Source organism: Vespula pensylvanica, chromosome 15 (genome assembly GCF_014466175.1).
Source record: "Vespula pensylvanica isolate Volc-1 chromosome 15, ASM1446617v1, whole genome shotgun sequence".
Taxonomy (NCBI): domain Eukaryota; kingdom Metazoa; phylum Arthropoda; class Insecta; order Hymenoptera; family Vespidae; genus Vespula; species Vespula pensylvanica.
Window position 1 is genome coordinate 3207756 of NC_057699.1, and position 25368 is coordinate 3233123.

A 25368-nucleotide genomic window follows, 5' to 3' on the forward strand; every position below is an offset into this window, starting at 1 on the left:
TATACGTAAAACTAAAAAAAAAATTATTTACAATAAATAAAAATATTATTCTTGAATTGCGCAAAATAATAAAACTATACAATATGTAAAATTCAATGAAATCAATAATTTTGCTTTATATGATATAACTTGAAACATTTATCGATATATAAGCCTATGCTATAATATGATCTGGCAAGCATTGTATTGTAGCATATCAAAATATGATATGAAGATACGCCAACGGATTGATCGGTCATTTCTTGATCTTCTATCGTCACTGTAAAAAATTCTCTCGAAAAAAACTGATGCACGCAATGATGCAAACGTGTCTCTTATTAGATCTGTCACGAAGTACAACGATAGTTTAAGGGCGTCGCTACAATCGTATATATGTTGCACACTGCAATAGTCAATCCCACTTTTGTTTGAAATGTTTCAATATAGAACAATCTTATTTTTAATTTTTGTAAAATTTTTTGTCATAATAAAAATTATTAGGTGCTAAAATACTTTTTATTTTACGATGTCATTTACTTATTTATATTGTTCATTATTTTTCAATCAACAATAATTATCTTATTTTAATTATTCTGAAAAATTTAGTAATTCTGGTGAATTAATCAAATTTATTTTTCTATTAATTATTTTTTTTTATTAATATAGAGAGAATTTAATATTAAATGTAATAAGTTGTTTAGAGAATATAATAATATGATTTCTTATATTGGATGCACTATTAATAAAAAATTCTTTCATTTTATGTTTTATTTTCTATTATATGTTTTAAAAACGATATAAGAAAAAAATGTTTAAAATTTTAAATTTATACTGAAACTAAGCGACTAACGTAGTCGTAATATTTCCGAAGCGTTTGTTTCCGGTTAAAAGTGCTGTTCTTTTTATCAAAATGGCTCCCAAACCGAAACCCACGGAGAAAACAGGTAAGTTTAAAAATTAATTATGTACTGTAATTTTTCTATAAAATATATTCAATAATGGAAAATAAAATTTAAATTAGTATAAATAAAGAAAAATGATTATATTATCAAACGAATGAAGTTTTAGTACACTATAAACATATATTATTGGAGGCAACATAACCATGTGGTTTGTCGAACACATGTTTTTTAATATGATTATATATGTTAAATCTTTTTTATTTCATTAAATGTTTTTTCCTCATTGATGATAATATATCAGTATTTAAAGGCACAAAAACATATTTTACATGATGCATTAGAAAAGTTATTAATCTAATCTGTAAATAAAACAGCAGTAAATAAAATATTTGTGCTTAACAAAAATATTTATCATTTCTTATTGTTGTATTTATTTTGTTTATTTTCTTTTAGCGAGTAAGACTACTGAGAAAAAAACAGAAAAGAAAGCTGAGAAGAAGCCAGCATCTGCTGCTTCTGCTTCAAAAGTGACAAAGCCAGCATCTAAGCCATCTACTACTACTGCAAAAAAACCAGCAAGTGCTAAACCTGCAAGTTCTACAAAACCTGCTGCGAAACCTGCAGCTAAGCCTGCACCGAAAGTAGCAGCAAAGCCTTTAATTTCTAAACCTAAGAAAAATGTGCAAGCAACGAAGAAAACACCTAAAGGAGGCAAGCCAGCAACACCTCTTCAAAAAGCTCTTAAAGCCCAGAAAAAGGTACTTATCTACGTTAAATTTTTTATTTTTCTAATTGTATTATATGATATTGGAATGATGAATTAAATAGAAGGGAATCTCATTGAATTATTGTGATAAAAATAATAAATATAAACTGAATATTTAAAGATGTATATAACAGGTAAATTGTTGTTTCATAAATAGATTAAAAGCATAATTATTTTTTTGCATAGATCTTAAAAGGTGTACATGGATCTAGAGTAAGAAAGATTAGGACTTCTGTACATTTTCATCGGCCAAAGACATTCAGACCTCCAAGAAATCCTAAATATGCACGAAAATCAGTGCCTAATAGAAGTCGGTGAGTACTTTTGAATCTTTCATATCTGTATGTATAATAATATGTAATAACATAGTGATATATTTATTTTCTTTTTTTTTAGGATGGATGCTTTCAATATCATCAAATTTCCTTTAACTACAGAAGCAGCCATGAAAAAGATTGAGGATAATAATACATTAGTTTTTATTGTCCACACACGTGCTAATAAATATCACATTAAAGCTTCTATTAAAAAGCTTTACGACGTTGATGTGGCCAAAGTGAATACACTTATAAGGCCAGATGGAAAAAAGAAGGCGTATGTGCGTCTAACACGTGATTATGACGCTCTTGATGTTGCGAACAAGATTGGCATTATATAAATCCGTTTATCGAATTATTAAAATATATCAAAAACTGTCTGTATTGGTAATAAAATCAATACAGTTCATGATTGTGTTTCAACTTTTGTTCTCTACTTCCTACTTCCAGTAATTTATACGAAATATGTTTTTCTATATTTTTTATACAAAGGAAAGGAATCCTTAAAGTATTACCAGAAAAATATGTATATTTGCATTGATACAGAATTAATTTCTTCTTTGTATATTCTGAGCAGATTGTATAAGATTTTTTAAAATTATAATTACAATACTATAAAAAGGTTTTTTTTTATCATACATAATTATATCTTCAATTTGCATATGTACACAAAACTTTATCGTAAATTTTATAAAAAATTTATATCACGTATGTAATAAACAGAATGTATGTTTATGCAAATACATATTTTCATGGAAGAAAGATGAAGATGTGAAATTTTAACTTACTAAGATCGATAGTAGCATTTCTTTTTTAAATCTACCACTTAAGAAAAAAATCGAAACTCTCGATGACATTAAAAATACGATTGCCCATAATTTCTGTCTTCTTAGATATTTTGCAGATTAGTTTTAAATTCTGTTCTACATCTTGCAACATTAATTAAGTTATTTGTCCATTATTTCAATCTAGAAAGATTTAAATGCATAGTTTATATAGTTTAGTAATGGTCTATGAAGTGATATATGCTATGAGAAAAATAAATATATACGTTTGTTTATCCTTAAATCTTCAATCTATATGAAATGTATATTTTTTGAATTTGGCACGCATGGAATTATCGTATAAAAATGGCAGCCATAATTTTACTTCCGTCACGAGCTAAAGCACTTCCAGACTGTTTCTCTTTTTAGTCCAATTTAAATATCGATAATAATATCAGTGCACCAATAAGCAATGGAGACATAATTCAAACCGTTGTTTTCCGATATGAGCGAGAATTTGTTTCAGTTTCTAGAAAAATATATTAGAGTATAAAAGACACTGCTTTGAGTGACACGTGTCATCATCATTTGTGATAATCTTACGTTTTTGCACATGAAACAAATATGATATATATTACGCTACAACGAATTGTTTAAGAAATATCATTTGAACGGGTATAATTGTGTATGATAAAGGCCTAGAAAAAATCAATGTTGCTTATAATTTAATGTATGTATGTACATATAAAAATGCAGTGTCCGTCGATAAGTTTTATATTTTCTAAAGTGTTTTTGACATACATCATTTATTCGATATATACATTATCTTTATTGTTTGTTGTTCCTTCATGTGAAAAAGGGAAGCCATGTCTGAAGTCCTATCTATACAAAAACCCACAATTGCAGTTATATATTTATAGTTCCATAATGAAGCATCCATCAATAGAGAGAGAAGTTAATTCTTTATATATGCAGCAAAACTTTGATTATACTCAAACACAAAACATGTGAGCTCCATCATACATGTTTATTATATGGTATTTATTTGTAATTAGATTTTTTTATAATTTTAATCAAATTTTAAAAATTTCATTAGAAATGTGCGTCTATACTTAAGTTTAAAAATTATATTAGTAATATAACTTTATTGAATTAATATTCAGATTAATAAATAATCCTTATTTTTGTTAGTTCTCTTTCCATAGATCTTCCCCGTAAAACACAAAAAAATGGGACATTATTTCTACATGTGATATTGGTGCCTAGTTCCCAGAAACAATTCAAATCTTTTAAAGAATTGCAAAAGGTATAAAGGTGCATTAAATTTTGTTATTAAATGTATTATACTGTGTACAAATATACTTTTTTTTTATAGGATATATTTATGACAAATACTATTATAGAATTAACACAATATTCAGTACCTGAAGCAAAAGTTTTTAATTTATTGGGAGAGCAAGATGAAACTGTCAGAAAAAAAGAAAAATATGTTCATCCAATAACGCACATTAAAAGCAAAGTAACATTTACAATAATGACAGAAGATATTGGATTTCCTAAAGATAATGTACCTGTGGAACTTATAAATGATTTAAGGTACAATTTATTTATATATACATATAGGTTTTATTACATAAAGATATTTCAATGTTTTAATTATTCTATTCTATGTAAACAAATGAGAGATTAGTAGTAGTTAATATTCTTCTGTTGGTAAATTTTATTATATAAAATGTGTTTATATGATTTTATTTGTATTCTATATCTATTATCTTATTATACAGGATATTAAATGGTAATATATTTTTACCAATTATTAATTATGATTTTTTACAAACTCGACATCATGATCTCTTACAAATATCACCACAGAATAAAACTGTTAATGTTTCTATTATATATACTCCAATAACTCTTGGAAAATTAAGATTAATGTTACATGTTGAAGATTCTATGCAGAGTTTGAAAAACCTTGGATTTTCAGACAAAGATATAGATGAAATAAAAGGAATTTTTGCAGACACTAACATATACTTATTAGGAGGTACTTTCTTCATTGCAGCCATTCATGTAAGAGTATAAAAAAATATTACAAAAACACACACATACACACATATATATATAACTATGAGTTACATAAAACAAATTGATATTTATTTATAGATACTGATTGACTTCCTTGCTTTCAAAAATGATGTAAATTTTTGGAGAAGGAAGAATAATCTTGCTGGACTGAGCAAATGGTCAGTTGTATGGAGAGCTTTTAGTCAGATAGTAATTTTTTTGTATTTATTGGAAGAAAATTCATCTTTACTTATACTTATCCCAACTGGAATAGGCACTATTATAGAGGTACATAATAATTAGTATAAAACATTGGTGCCCATAAAATATTTCATGTAATGATTTAAGTCGATTGTGAATATTTATCAATTGTTGATCTTTTGATAAATATATCGTACACCACTGTTTTAAAATAAGGAAAAAGACATCTTAGTTGTACTAATAATATTTCTTAATAGTTATGGAAATTGAAAAAAATATTAAGAATAGAAGTAATTAGTTATGGTGGAATTTTTCCAAGAATCCGGTTTAATGAAGAAAATATCAATGTTGTTGAGAAGAAAACAAGAGAATTTGATAGTGAAAGTATGCGGTATCTAAGCTATTTATTATATCCACTTGTTATTGGTGCTGCACTTTATTCATTAATTTATCAACATCACAAAAGGTAAGAAAATGGATTATTGAAGCTAATGTGCAAGATTTTATTGAGAGTTATCTAAATTATATTAGTATTATATATATTAATAATTTTTATGAGAATAAATGTTTGTTTTATGTATTAACAAATGTACTTCATGTTATAGTTGGTACTCCTGGACCATAAATTCTCTAGTGAATGGTGTCTATGCATTTGGATTTTTATTTATGCTTCCACAACTTTTCATTAATTATAAATTAAAATCTGTAGCTCATTTGCCATGGAGAGCTTTCATGTATAAAGCATTTAATACTTTCATTGATGATATATTTGCTTTTATTATTACAATGCCAACAGCTCATAGAATAGCATGCTTCAGAGATGATGCTGTTTTTCTTATTTATCTCTATCAGAGATGGTAAGATAACTTTTTTATTATCTATTTTACCCTGCAATGTCTAAAAGAATGACTTTGATATTGTTTTAATGATTATATTAATTTATAAAAATATTTTTCAGGTTGTATGCTGTTGATAAATCGCGTATAGATACTGATTCTATAACAGAGGAACCTATACATTTCAAAAATACAATGAAAAAAATACAGTAAAAAACAATTATTATATTTTCTCTATCAATATTATTTAAAAATACACGAAGGAAAAAATTTCGAAAATATGAATATAATAAGATTTTAATTTTTCACATTCAGTGAATAAATGTTTTTTAATTTATGAGGGAAAGTCTAGAAATCGAAAATTTAAACAAGTTATTCTTTTCTAAAAACATCCTTCAAATTTCAGTCTTTTTTGTTTTTAGTTACCTCTACAATCATTACAGATATTGAATCATTCTATGTAATAAAAAAAAAAGAAAATGTGGAAACGATTACAAAAAAGTTAAAAGCAAAAGTTAATAAACAAAAAAAAATTAAAAAATTTGGAATTTTTTTTATAAATAAGAAATGTTTTGTTCTTTAATACATTATCATGTTTTGTTATTATTTTTCACTTTCAGTAAAAGAACATTTTTGAAGATTATATCTTTCGTTCTTATTTTATTACATAATAATAGATATTATGAGTCTTTTAACTATTCATCATTCTCTAGTTTTATAATGGTTTTCCAACAATGAGTACAGACGTAATTCTTCAACGATTTAGATGAACAAGGTCACATTTTAAAGATAAAAAGATTCAAGCGAGAACATGACTTTTTTGAACTTTTGAAAAAGCCCTTTTTTTTGTTACGTTAAAAATGATGTTTTCTCGACAATAATTTATAAAATAAAGGTTTTTAAAAAATTCGGAAAAGTCGTGTCTTTGCTTAAACCCTTATATTTAAAATAAGACTTTTTTTATCAAAATCATTAACTTAGAAATTTAATAAGTTTCCGACTGATAATTTTATGATAAAAATAAGCAAATACGTGTTGTCGTTCATGCTAATGGGTCTTAGGAATAATATATAATTTTGGAATAATTTTATAATTATATAAATAATGTATAACGTACACGAAGTGCAATAAACTAATATTTAAACAATAATGTACATTCATTTAATTAATTAATATTCATAATCAAAATAAACTCATCGACATTATATTTTCAATTTATTCAATGTTTCAATTTCAATATTTGTTTTGTATTTTCAATTTTTGTTTATGTATCTAAAAGTTTCTATATCATTAAGAACTAATTCATTAAATGAAAAATAGAAATTCAGATAACTTTATAAATATAGTATATATAATTCATGATATTTTTGTTATAAATAAAGAAAATGTGTAATCAAATAAGTTTTATTATATTACATAAATTATCTACATAGTCATCCTTAAAAAAAAACCAAAATTATAAACTATATTGTGAGAAACACTATAGAATTTTGTTTAAATATGTATTCTGTGATGTATTATTATCTATTACTACTTATATAAAAGTAAAATTATAATTTATACCTTTAACAAATCTTTGATGTTTTTATGATAATAAGATCACTACATATTCACAGCCATTATAATGAATTGATGGTAAATATAGTCACTTTCATAAAAAGAGTTAATTGTAGAATCTATGAAAAAATTGAATCATTGACATTTTTAAAGATATATAAATTAAATGTTTTTGTCATATCAATAAAAACTTTGTTAAAAATTACGTGTACACATACACGATTTATTTAAAATATAGATTCTCTTTTATTTATAATAACTTTAAACAAAAAAGTGTTTGTTCACCTGTACTTTTATTACTTCTTCTTTAATATTTTAAAACTAGCCCCTAAGCATAAATGATCACTTCCAACAGCAAAGTTAGGTATAGTAGGAAAATTTTTACACTTTTCAATAGTTGGCAAGGTGTATGTATCTATTGGTTCAAGATCACTATAGAATATATAATCAACTGTAATCCATTCCCCTTGATTAGTTGTTACTTCTTTTTTTCCATGTTTGTTTGTATGTTTATAAACACTATGTAAATTAAAAGGATGTGTTAATCTGCCAGATGAAAATTTGACATAATCATTTTGCGTTATTTCAATAAGTTGAGGTTCAATTTTGTTTGTATCAAATTCAGTTTGCTTAAATACAGTTACGCCATATGATGTATCTTGTTTATCAGCATAATTAGTGTCCTTTTTCTATAAAAATATATATATCAGAATTCTCTAGTTAAATTTTAAATATAGTTTATAATAATAGCAACAACAGTTATGATCCACGAATTATACATGTATGCACATTAAAGCAATATTGTAAGTCATTTATAATATTCATTCCAAACAATTCTAAAATACTTATAAACATATTTGTCCATTATTTCTTTAGATATTATAATTATTTTAATAATGTACCTCTGCATCTTCAGTAATATTTTCTTTTAATCTTTTAATTAAGAGATGAAAATATTGACAGTTATCCGTAATACGTAATAGTGGAGGTATTAATAAATAAGATAAAGCACGAAATTCAGTAGGTTCCAGATTTTTGCCTTTACCATAATATTCAAAAGATCCCTCAGTTATAAATTTATAAACGCCTGTATAAGGCTCCAAATTAAAATCACCCGAAAAAATAATAGGTAGATATTTTGGGCCCGATCTGTATCATAACAAGCAAATATTTATAATATATGAAGAAACTATAGATTATATTACATTTGTAATAATTATTAAATATTTCTTACGCTGTGTTTTCAATAAATGCAATTTTTTCTATTTCTGTAAGTAGTAGTTGAGTCTGTGCTAATCTTATATCATTTCGTCTTGGATTAAAAAGCAAATGGGTAGTAGCTACAACAATCTGTGTATTTGGGCTATCACAAAATGATAATTTTGCAACTATCCCAACATTGTCTCTGTTAAGGAGTTCTATGCCTGGTTGATAAAATTCTACTTTCATGTAATCTACCAAATTGAATTGATCAGAATGATACAACAATAGTAAACCATCCTCTTTATCATTAGTTCGTTTCTTGTACAGATATTTATATCCAAGTTCTTTAAAAGGTTTTAAAAATTCATTTAAATATTTTTCCTGCATCTCTTGAAGACATATAACCTATGCAACATTATAGTAAAAATACCTATATATAAAAATACAAACATGAAAGTTGTTTATATTTTGTGCTTTCCTTACATCAGCTTGTGCTTCAAGTATTTCTTGTAATAAAAGAGGTTTTCGTATATCCCAAGGTAATGCTTCCCTATTATGTTGCAGATACAGATATGGATGAGCTTCTAAAAGATTTTGTGCAAGAATATTGAAAGACAATAGTCTAAATACAAATGCATCATCTCCATCCATCTGTAGTTTCCCTAAACTCATGTCAGAATTAAAATAATTATAAAATAACATCGATAATAAAATAAAAAACTTTAGTAAACCTTTACTAATTTCAAGTTTGCAAAAATTTTAAATATTATAATTTATATCTATGTTAAAAATAAATATTAAAATATAAATTGATAGTTATACCTTTGATAGTTACGAATTATAATAAAAATTTTTTAGTTAGTATTTATACTTGAAATCTTCTTATTTTGGAGAAAAAATTAATAGCAAAAAGAATTATTGTTTTCAAAATATTTTTCCAATTATATTATTCAATTCTTTTTAAGAACTTTTATTATGTTTTAAAAACAAAGATGATTTTGTAGCATTATAAATGTTAGATATCATCACACATATGAATAGAAGTATTTAAAATTTTACAAACAAATACATTATATGCAAATTAGATTAGTTAAGGTTTACAATGTTGAACGAAATATAATTTCTTACCTTTTCCCAATCTCTTCCATTTCCTTATAGCGTTATAATTTTGCTTATCGATAATAGTTCTTTGTTGTAAAGTTGGTGTATGTTCCATACATGAATTAATAGCCATTTCATTTGCCATTGTGTCAGTGCTAGCTCTGTGACTTACCACCTTTGTATTAGAAATATTATATGGTATATCACAGGATGCTGAATTACTATTTGTAGCATAACAAGTATCCAAAAGAGGTTCCATGATATTTTTGTTAAATTCTTGATGTGTCATTGGATTAAACATGTATTCAATTACATTTGAGTATGTTGAAAATAATATTTCTGGAACTGATGCACTTTTGCAATGATATCCGAAAAGTGAATGTTGCAGGGGCAACTCGAGCATGTGAAAGATCTAAAAAGCCATTACCAGTTACACTAACATAAACGTAAAGAAAAGAATTACCAACAATAAAGAATTGTAATGTAAACCATATCTGCATCAACCTTTTCCTTTACTAAGTTCAGACGGGATAAAAAGATATTAGCATATACAAATTCCTAACCTTAACCTTCTTCTAATGTCAAATTCTTACATAATACAAAAATCCAAAAGACGTACTCGTATCAGTCAAAAGATTCGAGTTTACCTTTTGCTCCTGACGAGACAGTATGATATGGATATTACGAGTAACACTTGTTATAGAAACAGTAGTTAGTAATCTTGTTGCGTTCATTTATTCGAATAAGTTTCGTTATTTTAACACAATATAATTTATGCTTTAATAACACCTAACCACAAATCAGTCATTTTTATTTACGACTTAAATCCGTAAATGTATCGTCAAAATAGTCAATAGATAATCATTCGATGATCTTAATACGTTACACGTGACTTCGAAGTCCTCATTTTTCCAACGCGTCTCATAATTTCGGATAAAACTATTTCAGATACAAATTCGAAGACCTATCCATCTATAGTAAGATACATAGGGGAAAAAAATAGTAATAGAGATCGTATAAACGTATTCACCATAAAAAGAATACAACAAAACAATGTTTTCGTAACACGATAAAATAAAAAAAAAAACATACATACATACATACATAAATATATGCGTACTACGTATCACGTAAATTATTAATTATATAAATTATTTTGAAATGTAATCTTTCTATATTACTTCGTTATATTATATTACGATTATATAATAATATGTAGGAATTCAATTTATTTTAAAGTAAATGTAATAGTGATTTCATTGCGATTTGTAGTATTCCACACCATACTGTTCGTTTTATTTTTTTTTTTTATTTTGTTGCAAAATACACGTCTGTTTCACTTTTGAAACATCACTTGAAAACAATTAACCTAACTCCGGAATTCATACATTAATACTTTTTTTTTAATTAAATATAATCGAAATGATAAAAATTAATATTTACACGTTTGCGCTTTCACGAATTAAAATTTACAATATTACAAAATTTAACAATAAAATTTTACATAAATATAATACAATATCTAAAAAATATATTTTATAATAAAGTTTATATAAACTAACTAATTTCCTGCATTACTCATGTTAATATTAAATTGTGTGTGTGTACATATATATACACACATGTGCGCACTACTACTAACTTTTACGACTAAATTCGTAACAAAAAAGTGCGAAGGACATATAACAATATGCATTCATACACACACAAATATATATGTTAAAACTAGTTCAAAATCAACCAATCGCATTTCTACGATTGAAATTAATACATAATAATGAATATAATGAAATAATGACTATTTATATAAAACTATATAGAAATTCTTTATGAACATTAGAATCGTTTGAAAATGAAAACAAAATTCAATTCATTTTTTATGTCTCCCGAATTTTAAAAACGAATATTTTAAATATTTTTATTTTGTAATATATTGTATAAGATGTTATAACAATAACCTAATAATATTTGCTTACGTTACACGGTGTAATTTTTTGTATTTTTTCCAGCGACGTGACACATGATGGCCCCGCGTAGTTTTAGATCCTTGACCATCAAAAACCATTAATACATAACTGATTCTAAGATTTTTTTAAAATAACTATGTAGTGATCTTACATGTATCGATTTTAGAGCTTGATTGTATCTAGTTCTATTATCATTCATTATATATCAATGTATCATTTTAACTGGTCTAGTAAAAATTATTAACTAATCATCTTTTCTTATAATATTAAACTTTTTTTATAATATCAAATCTTACAATGGAACTAGATTGAATTAAATAGTAAATACAATGAATATGGACAATGTCTCTAGAAGTTCGAAGAGTGTTATATTACTTTGCAATTTAGAAATAAAATTAAAGAATTAAAAATAAAATTTTTTAATTAAAACTATTTCTTTTTCAATATACAATCGCCTTTATTCTCTTAGTTCGTACGATTTTATCCGATGAGCGTTAGAATCAGGAGAAAGAATGTGTCCTACAAACTAATTTTCTTGACTAATAGTAATAATAAATAAGACGATGAAATGTTTCTATATTTCGGAGATCGGTGCGCCGTCTATTGACTTTATTATGAAGTACGTTATTGATATATAGATGTCACTACAAGTAATCGAACGCAAATAAAAGTTTGTAAAATTGATGGGGATCGATAGTCTTCTTCAAAACAGTGTCTAGTTCGTTTCTGTGACGTAATAAATTTCTTGGTGGATCGTACATATATGTAAAAAAAAAAAACAAGGAAATGGCAGAACATCGTGCTGTAACGCCTTTTATTGAAAAATTACGCTCATTTCTTCGAGGTGTAAGTAATTGATATATAAATACATATAAAGTTTTATTATGTATAGTTTCACATCGATCATTAATTATTTAACAAATTATAATTTTTTTGAATTTATTATTAAATTAACCTATTTGTATATAATGATTAATCATTCATTTTACATTGTAGTCGAAAATGTAAAAGCTTAAACTTTTACATAACATAATTCATTGCTTTTGAATTATTCGTAATAACAATATAATATACATCCTATTACATTTTTTTTATTCATCATCAATTGATTATTGATTTTTATTATTTTGTTATAAAAAATCATGGCTATCATTATAACGAACAACTTGTATATAGTTCTGAATATATGTTTATATTTATATGTAATGTATTCTATCATAAATGATTATTAGTATTTTATGAACAGAGAAAAGTTATTCCTCAATTACGATATGCAGATTTAACTTCTGCACGAACACAACCTCCGCCTGAAATACCAGGTGGACCATATCATAAAATCTCGAAAATATATTACTATACCCATGATGCTAGACGAGAAGTTGAACCGCCAGTTGAAATTTTTGTGGATAAACAAATTACAGCGGGGTAATGTTATTTCATCATAGTTATTTTTCTTCATTATGTATGTTTAACGTATTGATATACAACACTCTTTAATGGGTTTATAAATGTCTTGTATTACATTTATAAACATAATGTCCTATGTATATCTAAACTTATATTTACAGTATGTTGATTTATTTCAATCTATTTTATTAATATCATATTTTATATAGTTGTCAAAATAATAAATAAAATATAAAAGTATAATATGAACTGAATACTTTGGAGAAGATTAATATCATTATATAACAATGAAGACAAAATTATGACAAGAGAAATAAATATTTTTGATTTCAAGTATTTAATTATCTACATATATATGAAATCTATTTAATAATCATATAATTATACAAAATTTTATTATATTGTATCTACATTGAGGTTATTTATCTCTATTTTAAATAAATTTCTTTTGTAAGAAATACAAACGCATTAATTAATATTTTAACACAAATATAATTGTTAATGCATAAATTTCAGGAGTGAAAAGAAAGCTATTGGACCAAGCCATACCACTCCAGGGAAATTATTTCCATGGTCTTAAATTACATATTAATTAAAATATGAGATAGTAATTAGTTATTTGATTATAAATAAATTATATTGTAGTTGTATGAATATTATTACAAATATAAAATAAAATGGTTTGATTATTATAAAATAGTTGATCTGTAATTCATATATTTCTATGGAGGTTGAATTTAATATTAGGTTAATGTAAAAATAATAAAACAATGATATTGAAAATAACTACAGTGAATTAATTTTAATGATAACGATATTGTTTAATTTAATACTCTACAATCAACAGCATGATTATAAGTGAAGGAATGTTCTTATAATTTACATATTCTACATTAGTAGCAAGTTTTAAGTTTTTCTATACCACAATATTATATACCTATATTATAATAAGAATTAATAGAATGTAATTATTAACAGAATTTACATAGAATTAAAGGTAATAATATCAATATATACATTTTTATAATTTCTACATCACATTTAACCATGTTATACATTTTACACTTATACTGGTGATGAATATGACACTACTCAGAAAACAATTTTTGATTTATCACCATGAAAATGTTGTAGACACTTCAACCAATTTTGAAAATGTTATTTATTTATTTTTATAATTTGGTTGATAGAGAACAGTTATATAATGTCTAATTATGTTCAAAAACAGTTTTTCGCTTTTCTTGGAAAACACTTTTCCGAGTCGTGTCACTTTCGTCGCAAGTATGCAATTAATTTACTCTGATGATTACATGTGTGTGTGTGTGTATTAGGTTGTTTCAAGTTTCTTTTCTTTTTAAACCTTGTCAGATTTTAAATCTGTGCGTAGATAGTAAAAGAAACTTTGGACGATCTAAATCGTGTCCGAAAAATATTATGTTATAGGAGGATTACTTGTATATACAGAATATTAAAAAGTAGGAGTTCAAGACTTATAACACACAGTGCTCATTTAGCTGAGTAAAATGTGTAATCCAGAATCCTTTTTTAAACAGTGTATAATACAACTGGAAGTTAAATAATAATTTAATAAGGAATCTGATTTTGATAATACTGTATCATATCATAAGTTTTCGTACGGAAATTGAGGTAGCTGTTGCGAATTACATTGAGCATAAAGGTTGCGGCTTCTCTATCAGTAGCCGTTGGAACAAATCGACTACGCAATAATTTTATCGTTTGACCTCGGAAACACGGTAAGCCTGTATCAAGCATAAGGGAAACAAGGGAAATGATTGCTTCTTGGTAAGGCCTAGAACATAATAATTTATAAAAAAATAAGTTAACAAATTACTAATGATCTTTTAAATTATATATAAAAATATAGTACCTCACAGCGAGAAAAGCTTGAACGCATAGTTCCATGAACCAACGGAATGGTGCAGCTTCCATTTTACCTCCCATTACTAATACCATTTCATCAGTAAGCTTGATATCAGGTTCAAATCCAAGATTTCCTCCAGGAGAACTTTCGAACATAAAGCCAAAATCAATATGTATTATATGACCTTGACTATCTAACATAATATTTCCATTATGACGATCTTTTATTTGAAGAAGATACGTAATAACGCTATAAGCAGCCATCGATCTAACGAAGTTACGTCGAATTGTCTGAAATTCCTTCGTTGTTTCATCACCGCATCGCGTAATGAAATATTGATACATATCGATATCTGTTGTACGTCCTAATTGATCTCGTGATTTTGCGTCTGGTACACACTCTATAACACCACACTAAAAAGAAAAAGTTTATAAGTATGTATCATTATTGAAGTTATATATAATAAGATAAAAAGATCATATATTATAACAGCAATACATAAATCTTACCCCTGGTGCTGTTGCTACTACTCTGTATGGATACAAAAATAAATTCAGACCAACTTTCTGAAAAATATTCTTAAATATGCTAATCACTTGTAACGCGAGCATATCTTGTCTTACATCATCACCAACTTTGAAGATGGCAGCTTGCCATGTTTCTTTTCCTGTTTCCTTCTTTCTTTCTATTTTTCCATTTGTTGATACTGTTAATGCTATATTTTCTAATTCATTAATACCATACCTTTGAACTTTAAAACGTGCAAGGAATGGTGCCTTAGCAGCACTGTAAACATTTATGCGAATATATAACTTTTGTATTTACTTTTTCTATAATAGATGTGATTTGATATTACCTCTGCATAGGTGTGCCACTTTTATAATCTATATCAATAACCATTGCCTCAGGATTAGATGGTAAATAACAGCCAGGTTGTACTTTTATTTTTGATAAAGCTTCCAAACATGCGGCTTTACGTTCATGGCCTTTAGGATATTGTCTAATTTCACCAGATATATTAGTTATTTTTTCAAAGAATTCAAATTCTCGTTCATAAAATTGTTTAGCTGGACCAGATAATGCATTCAAAATACTTTTTACTAATGAATCTAGGATATCATAAAGAACCGGATCTTTTATTTGCTTTTCCTCATCCATGTACATATTTGTATGCATATTCCATATTAGCTGATGCGCCACTACCTGCAATGCACAAATCTTTTTTAATATTATATCCTTATAAACTTTATTTTATTTTTAAAAAATTTTAGATGAATATGTTTACCTGGGAACGTTTAGCAATTTTTTTAATAAATTCAGTAACATAACCCATGGAATCATGGCGAACCGCCTGCACAAGTTGTGGTATATAAACGAGTACAGCATCAGCGGGATAACTATCTAATACACGTACTGCATATTGAGCAGAAATTGGATGATGTGGGAACTGACGAGAAAAGTAAGCTAATGCATGAATAGGTGAAACCCTTGCCCATGTTAGCATATAGACCAACTGCAAATAAAAATTATATATATGTAGCATATTGATGCAATAATACTTATTAATATTTTAACATGCAATACTCACTTCAGGTACATCATTGAGAAGAGTATCTGTAGTTACAAGATATTGCAAAGCTTCTGAAATATGCATAACTGCTACAGGTTTCTGTCTCACCAAGCCACAAATTTCTTTTATAATTATTTCCGAATTTTTCAAACGTACTGGCATAAATACAGCAAGACTAGGGCTAATTTCCCAAGCCAAACGCGTGTACTCTCTCCATTTTTCATTCATAGCTTTAGCACGCCATTCCGCAATACTAACTTCTCCTGGAAGCGCTAATTCTTGTCTACAACCTGGATTGCGCCAAACCTACGATTATTTATGACAATTTAAAATAATTCAATTATTTGTACAAATGTAGAAATAAGCGATTCAGTTAATAAAATAAAAAACATTTGAAACACTTTAACTAACCAGCAACATTTCAATTTCCACTGCTAACAATTCAAGAATTAAATTACGCTTTTTAATATAATCTTTTACAAAAACATTGGTATTTACAACACGTTTGCTTCGATTACTGCGTTTACTTAATGTGTTACTACTGCTTGACATTGGCATAGCATTAACCCATACACTTGTAGGTGTTTTTGAGAAGTCATTAGTAGCTGGACTTAATGTTGCAGTTATTGAATTGATAGTTTCACTTGTTACAAGTACACTTGTTGTGTATACTTGAGGTTGTATTGTTAAATCAAAATCGTTTTCGTTTCCTGTCATCATTAAATATTTTTTATCGCTGTGCATAACCTGTATAATTTAAAAATAAAATAAGAAGTGATAACGATTCGTAGTACATTTTATATAGCGTAGTTTTCTCATACCTGCCAGAAACGTATGAGGGTAACTATATCTTCACGGAGTTGTTCGAGCTCTTGAGTAGGTACTTGTCGTTCTCGGCAAAAATAATCCAAACAGTTAGAATAAATACGTTCTCGCAGAACGTTTTTACTTAACGATCTGTAATAAGATTATTTCTTATTAAAATATATCCTATTCTTCTTCACTCAAAATAATAAATAATATATTTATACCTTGGTAAAATATCACCTTGAAGGAGAAGTAAACCACAAGATAATAATTTAAAACGTACTCCTACTGCGGCAACGTGCCGATTTATTGTAGGTTCTTCGCCAGATGCACCAACAGACATAGGTAACGATCGATGAAGCAACATCACTATCATATCCACTGTCTCTTGACAACAGTATTTTGCAGTTTCAATTAATTCCATGATAAATGATATCCAAATATCATGAGGTTTTACATCAGGTGGATTGGGTTCTAACTTACAACCTTCATAATCTGCTAATGGACTGACTTCTTCCTCTTGAGCAGAGAATAATCCCATTTTCTTATCAACAGTATATTGCCATGCAACGAGCATCTCTTGTAAAAAACGCAATTTAAGATCAGGTCGCACAGTAAGAATCCATTGCCAACATTCAACAGCTGTATTCATTGCTGCACTTGTAAATAATTCAATCTGTGAACAGGCAACAGTTTGCAAAAGCCGTCTGTGTATTCCTGAAAACATAGATAATTAAATATAATAAATATTTACAATACAACGTACCGTGTATATTAGACAATTACCTGGCATAGATATTAAAAGAGCAGTAGCACGCCAAAGAGCGCCACGGTGTTGAAGATCATTATTTTCGCGGCAAGCACGCCATACAGCGTCAATAAGTTGGTTCACGACTGTCACTTTAGATTCTTCAACTGACATTTGATGATGGGGAAATTCTGAACGAGCAAGTGCAACCATACCTGCTACTTCACCAGCATGCCATAAACGCATTGCCATCATTGAAAAAAGCCATGAACTCGCGCCTTTAGGACCACGAGGTCTTTTATCCAATGAATTTGTCTAGAATACATGGATTTTAAGAATCTTGAAAAATCATAAGTATCGAAAACGAATTTTTCAACTGCGAAATAAGAAAACATTTTCGAAACTACATAATTCTTAAAAGAATAATATATTATAATAAATACGTACGCTTGATGGAAGAGCTGTTGGAACTGTTAAATCTACAAATTCCAGAACTGAATCTGTTGCTAAAGATAATCCAGAATGATGCCACATACCCGAAGATGGTATCTGATTTATATATTCTTGTACATGTGATCTTGTGGCCTGTGGAGCCCACTTCATTGCCTCTTGTACTATGCCTTTACATCTTGCCGTAAAGTCTTTTACAATAATCTGCATTATACCATCTTATTAAAGAATGCTTTTCCATTTCTGTACTGTATTTGAAGAACTATAATTGCATTAATACCTCTCTTGCTTCAACACTATTCATAAGTTCAATGCTGTAAGGTGTATTAGGAATACGCAGGCTAGGTGTTTCCTCATTTGGATCAATTTGTAGAGAAAATGACAAAATCTATTAAAGTAAAAGTATAAATAATTTCTGACATAACATGATTTATACTAAAATAACAATCATTTATAATATTGTAGTATAGATACCTGTAATATATCTAGCATACTCCATAGTACTTTACAGTTCCATAATAAATGTGGAAATGCATCTACTAAAGCACTGAGATATTTGTCTGCGACACGTCTAATTTGTTTGTGTACATGATTAAAATATACTAATAAAAATTGAGCGTGATTTTCTAACTCTTTTTCTCGTTGTTCATCTTTCGGTTTACGTTGCATGACATCTTTAAATCTAACGAAAACAGAGTCTGCAATACAACATATACATTGCCACATACCACTTTTATCCTTTTGCAAATCAGAATCACATAAATATTCCATTATTGGATGTAAACTAGGCTCTGGACTGTTTGCAACCCTTAAAGTTTCCAACCAGTATACCGATAATAAATATGTGCACTGAGCAAACTGTAATTTTGCTACATATGCTGATATATCATTGGAGCTATTGGAAAAATATATCAAATATATAAAATTTATATTGGACGATGAAAACAAATCGAGTATCTTGTAATGTAAAGTATAAATTTACCGGCTACTTAATTTTAATATTTGGCTACGTAATTCTTGAAGTTCGGTCAACGAAACACTATCATTGCGTACTGCTGAAGTATACTGTAATTCTCGCATTTCAAGACGTGCACTCGTTGGTGAAATAAGATACGGTGATTTAACAGCTATCTCTTTGACACCATCATACCACTCAATAGGCCATATTTTCGATTGCTGATCAGCAGCAAAACCCATCACAACACAATAGACCCAGAAATCTTTAAAAAGTTTTAAAAGTCTTTTTTGTGGATGCCTAATTGGTGGTAAACGCCGCAATAATATAGCAATAACAGGAATTAGAACTCCCAAATTTCCAGCACTATTTGTTGTTTTCTGGATTATTAATGATACAGATTAATATTATATAATATATGTATGTAGTACAATATATGCTTAATTAATATTCATTACCGTTGTAGCGATACTGTTTGGAACTTTATCACTGGCACGTTTACCTTCGAGACCTAATTGAACAAAAAGTTCTAGAAGATGCAGAAGCAAGTCATTTAGTTCCGTTTCACCTTGTAAATTAGCTGCTATATTAGCAAGAGCATTTGTTACTGCTTTAGAAACATGACAGTATTGCTTTCTATCATCATTTGATGCATAAGTTGCAGTACTTGATCCCAATGACATTGAAAACATCTGCATTATACCTTCATAAATCTATTTAAAAAAATAATATTTTAATTCATCATGAAATACTCAAGTCAGATAAATAATTATATGTTATATATCAATATAGTATACTAAAGTCTCACCTGTGGTTCACACTTAGCAATAATCATACAACCTAATTGATCTACAATTAAAAAGTCGAGATCGCTTGGTGAGCGACAAAAAAGTTGATGAAAAAATGGAAATATTGTACGCATTGTTTTTGGAGTATCTTTTAAAGCTACAGCTACATGTCCCAACATAATAACGATATTTTTTGAGATTAACTCACTATTTGATTTTTCATCAGATTCCCTAAAACAAAATTACTACAGATATAGTTGTTTTATATATACGATATGCACGAAGATGGTTGAGTTCATTATAATAGATTAGAATAAAAGTCATACCCATCACATATATCTGCTGCAAATAATCTATTAGATACACTAGCCACTAGTGCTGGTACACAATCTGGATTAACAGAATGTGCTGCTTCCAAAGCTATGCAAAGATTACCAATTGCTGCATCACGCAATTTTTCAAAAGCAATTTGAACAGATGATGTTGTTTGTTTTGAATCTTGTGCTTCTTTCCCTTGTACTTTATATAATAATAAAAATATAATAAAAAAAATTATGTTTATATCAGAAATTTAAATTATTTTTCTTACCAATGACTTTAAAATGATGTTCTTTCATAGATCGTTCGTTAAGTTGACGATATAATTTTAATAATATAGGCGAAGGGACAATAAGAAATTCACGAAGATAATATATAGAAGTACTTGCAATATTAGGGAACTTCTGAGCCAATTTTCCTAAACCTTCTAAGCATACTAACAGTAAAGGCATGTGCGCTAGTACAAGTTTTGGACCATGATTAGAATTAATTTTTTCAACAAGACGACCACATAAACTATCAGCACCTGCAAACAGAAGTAATAATATTCTTTTAATAATTTCTGCTAAATCATCTTTTATCATAGATAACTATTAGTTATTTCTATATGATGTATTTAAGGATAGGTGTAGGATTAAATGTAAAATGTTTATCTAAACATTATTTGAATGATTATTTGAATGATCATATTGAATATCATACACAAAATGTTTTTAGTCAAGCAGTTTTTGATATTAATTCTTTTATATATGAACTTTGATAAAATATATCAAAATATTCTTTGATTGCAATAAAATATTGTATGCAAATACATAAAACAATAAATCATACTGCACACAGAAATAATAGGCAATAGGAACACCGCAATATAGTATTGCTGCGGCAAGGAATGTTTATATTAAACTGGTATATAAAATGTTATGTAAACAGAATAGTTAATAAAATAGAAACACAAGGGGTAAACAAGAATACCCTCGCCGAGCAGCATAGAACTGATATCCGCGAACAGTGCGGATGTATCATACTCCCCGCTCACTGCAAAAACACCGTATAATAATGTTTTACTTACAATATTTGTTGTAACTATATATATATGCAAGATTATGTAGCAACAATTATCCTTGTTTTTAATGATTTAACTATTTAATAGTTTCGTTAATAGCTTAAAATAAATATAATTTTTATTGTTTATAATATTTTGTCATTATTTAAAATGTAAATAAAAACGGAAATTAGAAGGTTTAAAAAAATTATCATATCACATACTTATGAAGAAAGTAATGTCACTTAAAAAACTGTTTCTCAGAAGAAATAAAAAACTCTTTTTCAGTGTAAATAATTCTTAAAAAAATTTAGATAACAGTTCTCTTAGTCGAATCGAATAAGATTGTCATATTTAATCGAGGTATGTCTCCTCATTCTTATGATGGTAACTTGAAAATCGTGTTTTTTGAGTTGTGTTACTTTCATTGCGTGTGTGATATGTATTATTATTGTGTGCGATATATATCAAGAAAGAGAAGATATACACTACATAGATCATTTTAATAAATCTATATAAATAAATAAGAATTAAAATTTAATTATATTTTTATGATTATAATTTATTTTAGAATGAGAAGAAAGTGTAATAATATACATCAGAGACTTGCAAAGTTGGTTTGTGCAATCATTGGTTTTTTATTGTTATTCTTTCTTTTATTTCTCCTTGATTATATCATAATATTATTGTTTTGCAAGTATGGAGTATGTGGAGAATTAAATAGTAATAGTAGGAGAGTCATTTCTCCTTCACCAAATAGTTTGCATGTCTCTGATATACATGAATACATTACATTTGAATGCAAAATACTTTTTACAATAAAGCTTTTAATCTACATGTGCCTTTCTAAAACATGCATTTATGTGTGTACAAAATATTATAATACATTCCTGTTATTAGTATTTTGTAGTTATCATACATTATATATAAAAAATTATTTACATACCAGTTTCATCTCCAATGGCCCAAACAAGAAGATCAACACATGCAGAATTTGCCATGACATTAACTTTGAATCTATTTACTGTCCGAAAATTGGTATCTACATCTTCTCGCTCACTAGCATCATGTTGTCTAGATTGCAATTCTGTTTGTCCTGACAGGAAAAGGCCTTTAACAAATTCTTGTACATCTCTTGTAAATGGAGCAGGTAAATCACGTTGATTTTGTAATAATTCTCGCAACACTGCTACCATAACCAAATTCATAGTTTCACTGAATGTGCGATATGGAAATATTTGTACTTGACCAGAATTATAAACCTATAGAAATAATAATTTAATAAGTATAAATTTAGGAAGAAGTTAAAAAATATATATAACTATATTCAAATAATTAAGAGAAAATTATTTAAAAAAATCATTCTAGAAATTTAAAAGATGATTGTTAGTTGTAAACTTATGAAGTTTCAAAATACTGTGAAAAATACTAACTTGTTGAGCTTCTTCATCCAGAAATATAAGAATGTCTTTAGTAAGTAGCTTTTTAGCTAATGCTAAAACACTTTGTAAATGCACCACATTAAATTGCATTGCAGCCCTTTTTTCAGGACTTTCATTACATCGCATTTGTGGAAACTGATTAAAACTGGATCCATATCTACTGAAAAAGTATGTAACTGGATCATATGGTACAGATGAAAAAGACTGTAATGATGGTCTCTTGATACATGTATAATCAGAATCAGCAGTTAGCAATGCTGAAGTATTATCAATTGGTGGATAAGGATTTAAGTTTCCACTAAGAGACCGTGGAATAATTGGACGAAAATTTGAGAAACTATGTTGTTTTTTATCTAATGTTAAACGTGTTTCTGTATTACTGAAAGAAACTGGAGTTTCAGGCCTTGGAAAAATACGACAAAGCAATGGTGGATCTGTACATGCGAAACGACCCATAGACCTTGCTAGACCAATAAGTACTGGGACTAGACACTTGCATAAAGACACTGTAAAAAAAATATAAAATTATAAACATGTTTTTATAAACAACTATATAAGAAATACATAAAAAAATACATAAGAAACAACTATATAAGAATACATAAGAAAATATTGCTTGAAGAAATCTTACATTTTGCTTGCATACCCCTATTTCCATTTTGTTCTTTATAACCACGTATCAGATTGGTCAAAACAGCTAATATCTCGATCTGTGTAGAAATAATTTCTTCACGAGCTGATTCACATCTGGCAGCTACATCACTCAGCAATGTATTCAAACAAAAGCTAAAACGTTCAGCAACAGGAACTCTTTCACTAGCTAAAACTCTAACTTCGTCCAGCCAAACAGCTTTTGGAAGACCACGTAATAATCGTAAAAAATAAGGTAAAATACGATCTCGATGTTGTAATCCTGATTCCAAAAAATATATTCCCAATGCAATAGTTGCATCTTGTCCCCGTTGATCCAAACGATATATTCCTTGAGCAGTTTCTTGAGGGCATAATTTGAACAAACGAGTTACCTATATTAAAGGAAATAAACATAAAATGAAATTACTTTAAAATATAAGTAATTAAATATACTTATATCTAACAATATTTTTTAGTTTCTTCTAATTTTTTATTTTCATTTATCTGTAATTTTATTTATATAATAGAATATATCAAATTTCACTTAAATTCGATAATATATTTATAACAAAGAGAAATAAGAGTTTTTATTGTAAAAAAGTACATAGTCACTTTATAATAACATATTATGTAATATAACAAGTAACAGTAATTAATAAAAGATATTAATTATAGCATATACAGTAAGAAGCAATTATAGTAATGATGGATCTCAATTGAGATATTTTTTTCATTGAAATTTTTTTACTACTTATCTTATTTACAAGTATATCTACACATAAAAATATTTGAATTACAAAATTATATTTTTAATACATATGATTATAAAAAATAGAAATAAAAATGAAATTGAAAAAAGAAAGAAAAAAAAAAACTGGACATAAAAAAACACCAAAATTGTACTTCGTGCTGTACACGTTTTTATCTCGTAGGACAATGAAAACTTAAAATGTCAATTGTGTCAATCGACATGAATGGACGAATATCTAAAAAAGAAAGACTAAAGGATTATTTTAAGATAAGAATTAAGTTAAAAATTGATTTGTAGATTCAATTTATATTTAAACAATTACATATAATAAAATAATGAAAAATTCTACGCTAGTTTTTAATAAAAATGATTTTATCGTACGTCTGATCTTCTTCTCTTAGAGAGAAACGTTATTTTAACATTACCAAATAACATTATAAAGCAAAAGATATTGATTATTAAAGAAAATATATGAAACAATTCTATATGAATTTTTACAAAATAAATTTACCTTTTCCCACGGTGTAGGTTTAATAGCAGCAAGGCATCTAGCCAAATGTTGTACAGCTTTTGAGAAAAATAACTTCTCGTCCGCCACCATTTTGCCCACGATCAATTACTGCTCTTCTTATATCATGTAGTTACAACAGTCTCGTCTATTCATTACTTCAAAATACTATTACATTGTTCGAAGAGTTTACGCTTGTGTCATCAGCGACGTAAGACTCCTTTGACATACATGTATTTATTAATGTAAGATGATAACATATAAGAAAATAAAACTCTAGATATTAACTAAAAAATAAACTAGATATTAATGAAAAAATAAAATCCTAGATATTAAAGAAGCAGTACGAAAGTGTATTAATATTATAAATACAAAAATAACTCCACGTTGATTTATGATAATATTGATTT

The 25368-nt window shown here is 27.3% G+C and overlaps 5 protein-coding genes across 11 annotated transcripts; 3 read left to right on the top strand and 2 right to left on the bottom strand.

The window, feature by feature from the left end:
• The first annotated feature begins 832 nt into the window (after window positions 1-832).
• LOC122634717 (60S ribosomal protein L23a) lies at window positions 833-2373 on the top strand. The gene is made up of 4 exons (XM_043823931.1): window positions 833-923; window positions 1335-1639; window positions 1834-1961; window positions 2044-2373. The coding sequence occupies exons 1-4, from the start codon at window positions 890-892 to the stop codon at window positions 2303-2305; spliced, it is 729 nt and encodes a 242-aa protein (XP_043679866.1). The 5' UTR covers window positions 833-889; the 3' UTR covers window positions 2306-2373.
• Window positions 2374-3128: 755 nt separating this feature from the next.
• On the top strand, window positions 3129-6085 carry LOC122634716 (cleft lip and palate transmembrane protein 1-like protein). Of its 2 annotated transcripts, none has more exons than XM_043823930.1 (8): window positions 3129-3765; window positions 3920-4034; window positions 4104-4324; window positions 4513-4798; window positions 4892-5080; window positions 5251-5459; window positions 5599-5850; window positions 5952-6085. In XM_043823930.1, the coding sequence occupies exons 1-8, from the start codon at window positions 3752-3754 to the stop codon at window positions 6040-6042; spliced, it is 1377 nt and encodes a 458-aa protein (XP_043679865.1). In that variant the 5' UTR covers window positions 3129-3751; the 3' UTR covers window positions 6043-6085. The 2 variants fall into 2 exon arrangements, with proteins under 2 accessions (XP_043679865.1, XP_043679864.1); XM_043823929.1 differs by having other exon boundaries at window positions 3129-3735.
• Window positions 6086-7217: 1132 nt separating this feature from the next.
• LOC122634715 (protein angel) lies at window positions 7218-11843 on the bottom strand. Of its 6 annotated transcripts, XM_043823923.1 has the most exons (7): window positions 10338-10710; window positions 9718-10102; window positions 9073-9251; window positions 8621-8994; window positions 8289-8535; window positions 7672-8075; window positions 7218-7505 (listed from the first exon to the last, which is right to left on the bottom strand). In XM_043823923.1, the coding sequence occupies exons 1-6, from the start codon at window positions 10422-10424 to the stop codon at window positions 7683-7685; spliced, it is 1665 nt and encodes a 554-aa protein (XP_043679858.1). In that variant the 5' UTR covers window positions 10425-10710; the 3' UTR covers window positions 7218-7505; window positions 7672-7682. The 6 variants fall into 6 exon arrangements, with proteins under 6 accessions (XP_043679858.1, XP_043679860.1, XP_043679862.1 ...); XM_043823925.1 differs by lacking the exons at window positions 7218-7505; window positions 10338-10710 and adding an exon at window positions 11667-11843 and having other exon boundaries at window positions 7661-8075; XM_043823927.1 differs by lacking the exons at window positions 7218-7505; window positions 10338-10710 and adding an exon at window positions 11253-11481 and having other exon boundaries at window positions 7661-8075.
• A 500-nt stretch (window positions 11844-12343) lies between these two features.
• Window positions 12344-13761, top strand: LOC122634718 (NADH dehydrogenase [ubiquinone] 1 alpha subcomplex subunit 7-like). The gene is made up of 3 exons (XM_043823932.1): window positions 12344-12503; window positions 12904-13082; window positions 13581-13761. The coding sequence occupies exons 1-3, from the start codon at window positions 12444-12446 to the stop codon at window positions 13642-13644; spliced, it is 303 nt and encodes a 100-aa protein (XP_043679867.1). The 5' UTR covers window positions 12344-12443; the 3' UTR covers window positions 13645-13761.
• A 99-nt stretch (window positions 13762-13860) lies between these two features.
• Window positions 13861-25194, bottom strand: LOC122634714 (phosphatidylinositol 4-kinase alpha). The gene is made up of 22 exons (XM_043823921.1): window positions 24962-25194; window positions 23698-24091; window positions 23058-23572; window positions 22571-22886; window positions 20854-21108; window positions 20591-20783; window positions 20285-20495; window positions 19935-20189; window positions 19504-19856; window positions 18996-19416; window positions 18802-18909; window positions 18519-18725; window positions 18110-18386; window positions 17548-18040; window positions 17338-17473; window positions 16928-17263; window positions 16535-16822; window positions 16232-16459; window positions 15803-16149; window positions 15456-15732; window positions 14953-15359; window positions 13861-14874 (listed from the first exon to the last, which is right to left on the bottom strand). The coding sequence occupies exons 1-22, from the start codon at window positions 25049-25051 to the stop codon at window positions 14649-14651; spliced, it is 6333 nt and encodes a 2110-aa protein (XP_043679856.1). The 5' UTR covers window positions 25052-25194; the 3' UTR covers window positions 13861-14648.
• Between the last annotated feature and the right edge of the window lie 174 nt (window positions 25195-25368).

Excerpts from the sequence above, each read along its gene's own strand:
- LOC122634718 (XM_043823932.1), top strand. The coding sequence starts at position 12,444 with ATGGCAGAACATCGTGCTGTAACGCCTTTTATTGAAAAATTACGCTCA. Across the intron at positions 12,504-12,903 it reads TACGCTCATTTCTTCGAGGT|AGAAAAGTTATTCCTCAATT; the intron begins GTAAGTAATTGA and ends TTTTATGAACAG. Across the intron at positions 13,083-13,580 it reads GATAAACAAATTACAGCGGG|GAGTGAAAAGAAAGCTATTG; the intron begins GTAATGTTATTT and ends CATAAATTTCAG.
- LOC122634715 (XM_043823923.1), bottom strand. The coding sequence starts at position 10,424 with ATGAACGCAACAAGATTACTAACTACTGTTTCTATAACAAGTGTTACT. Across the intron at positions 9,252-9,717 it reads ATGGAAGAGATTGGGAAAAG|GGAAACTACAGATGGATGGA; the intron begins GTAAGAAATTAT and ends ACATGAGTTTAG. Across the intron at positions 8,076-8,288 it reads ATATTACTGAAGATGCAGAG|AAAAAGGACACTAATTATGC; the intron begins GTACATTATTAA and ends ATATTTTTATAG.
- LOC122634714 (XM_043823921.1), bottom strand. The coding sequence starts at position 25,051 with ATGGTGGCGGACGAGAAGTTATTTTTCTCAAAAGCTGTACAACATTTG. Across the intron at positions 18,726-18,801 it reads ATAGTGTTGAAGCAAGAGAG|ATTATTGTAAAAGACTTTAC; the intron begins GTATTAATGCAA and ends GGTATAATGCAG. Across the intron at positions 18,041-18,109 it reads TCTTTTAATATCTATGCCAG|GAATACACAGACGGCTTTTG; the intron begins GTAATTGTCTAA and ends CTATGTTTTCAG.
- LOC122634716 (XM_043823929.1), top strand. The coding sequence starts at position 3,461 with ATGTATGTACATATAAAAATGCAGTGTCCGTCGATAAGTTTTATATTT. Across the intron at positions 4,799-4,891 it reads TCTTCATTGCAGCCATTCAT|ATACTGATTGACTTCCTTGC; the intron begins GTAAGAGTATAA and ends ATTTATTTATAG. Across the intron at positions 5,851-5,951 it reads ATTTATCTCTATCAGAGATG|GTTGTATGCTGTTGATAAAT; the intron begins GTAAGATAACTT and ends AATATTTTTCAG.
- LOC122634717 (XM_043823931.1), top strand. The coding sequence starts at position 890 with ATGGCTCCCAAACCGAAACCCACGGAGAAAACAG. Across the intron at positions 1,640-1,833 it reads CTCTTAAAGCCCAGAAAAAG|ATCTTAAAAGGTGTACATGG; the intron begins GTACTTATCTAC and ends TTTTTTGCATAG. Across the intron at positions 1,962-2,043 it reads TCAGTGCCTAATAGAAGTCG|GATGGATGCTTTCAATATCA; the intron begins GTGAGTACTTTT and ends CTTTTTTTTTAG.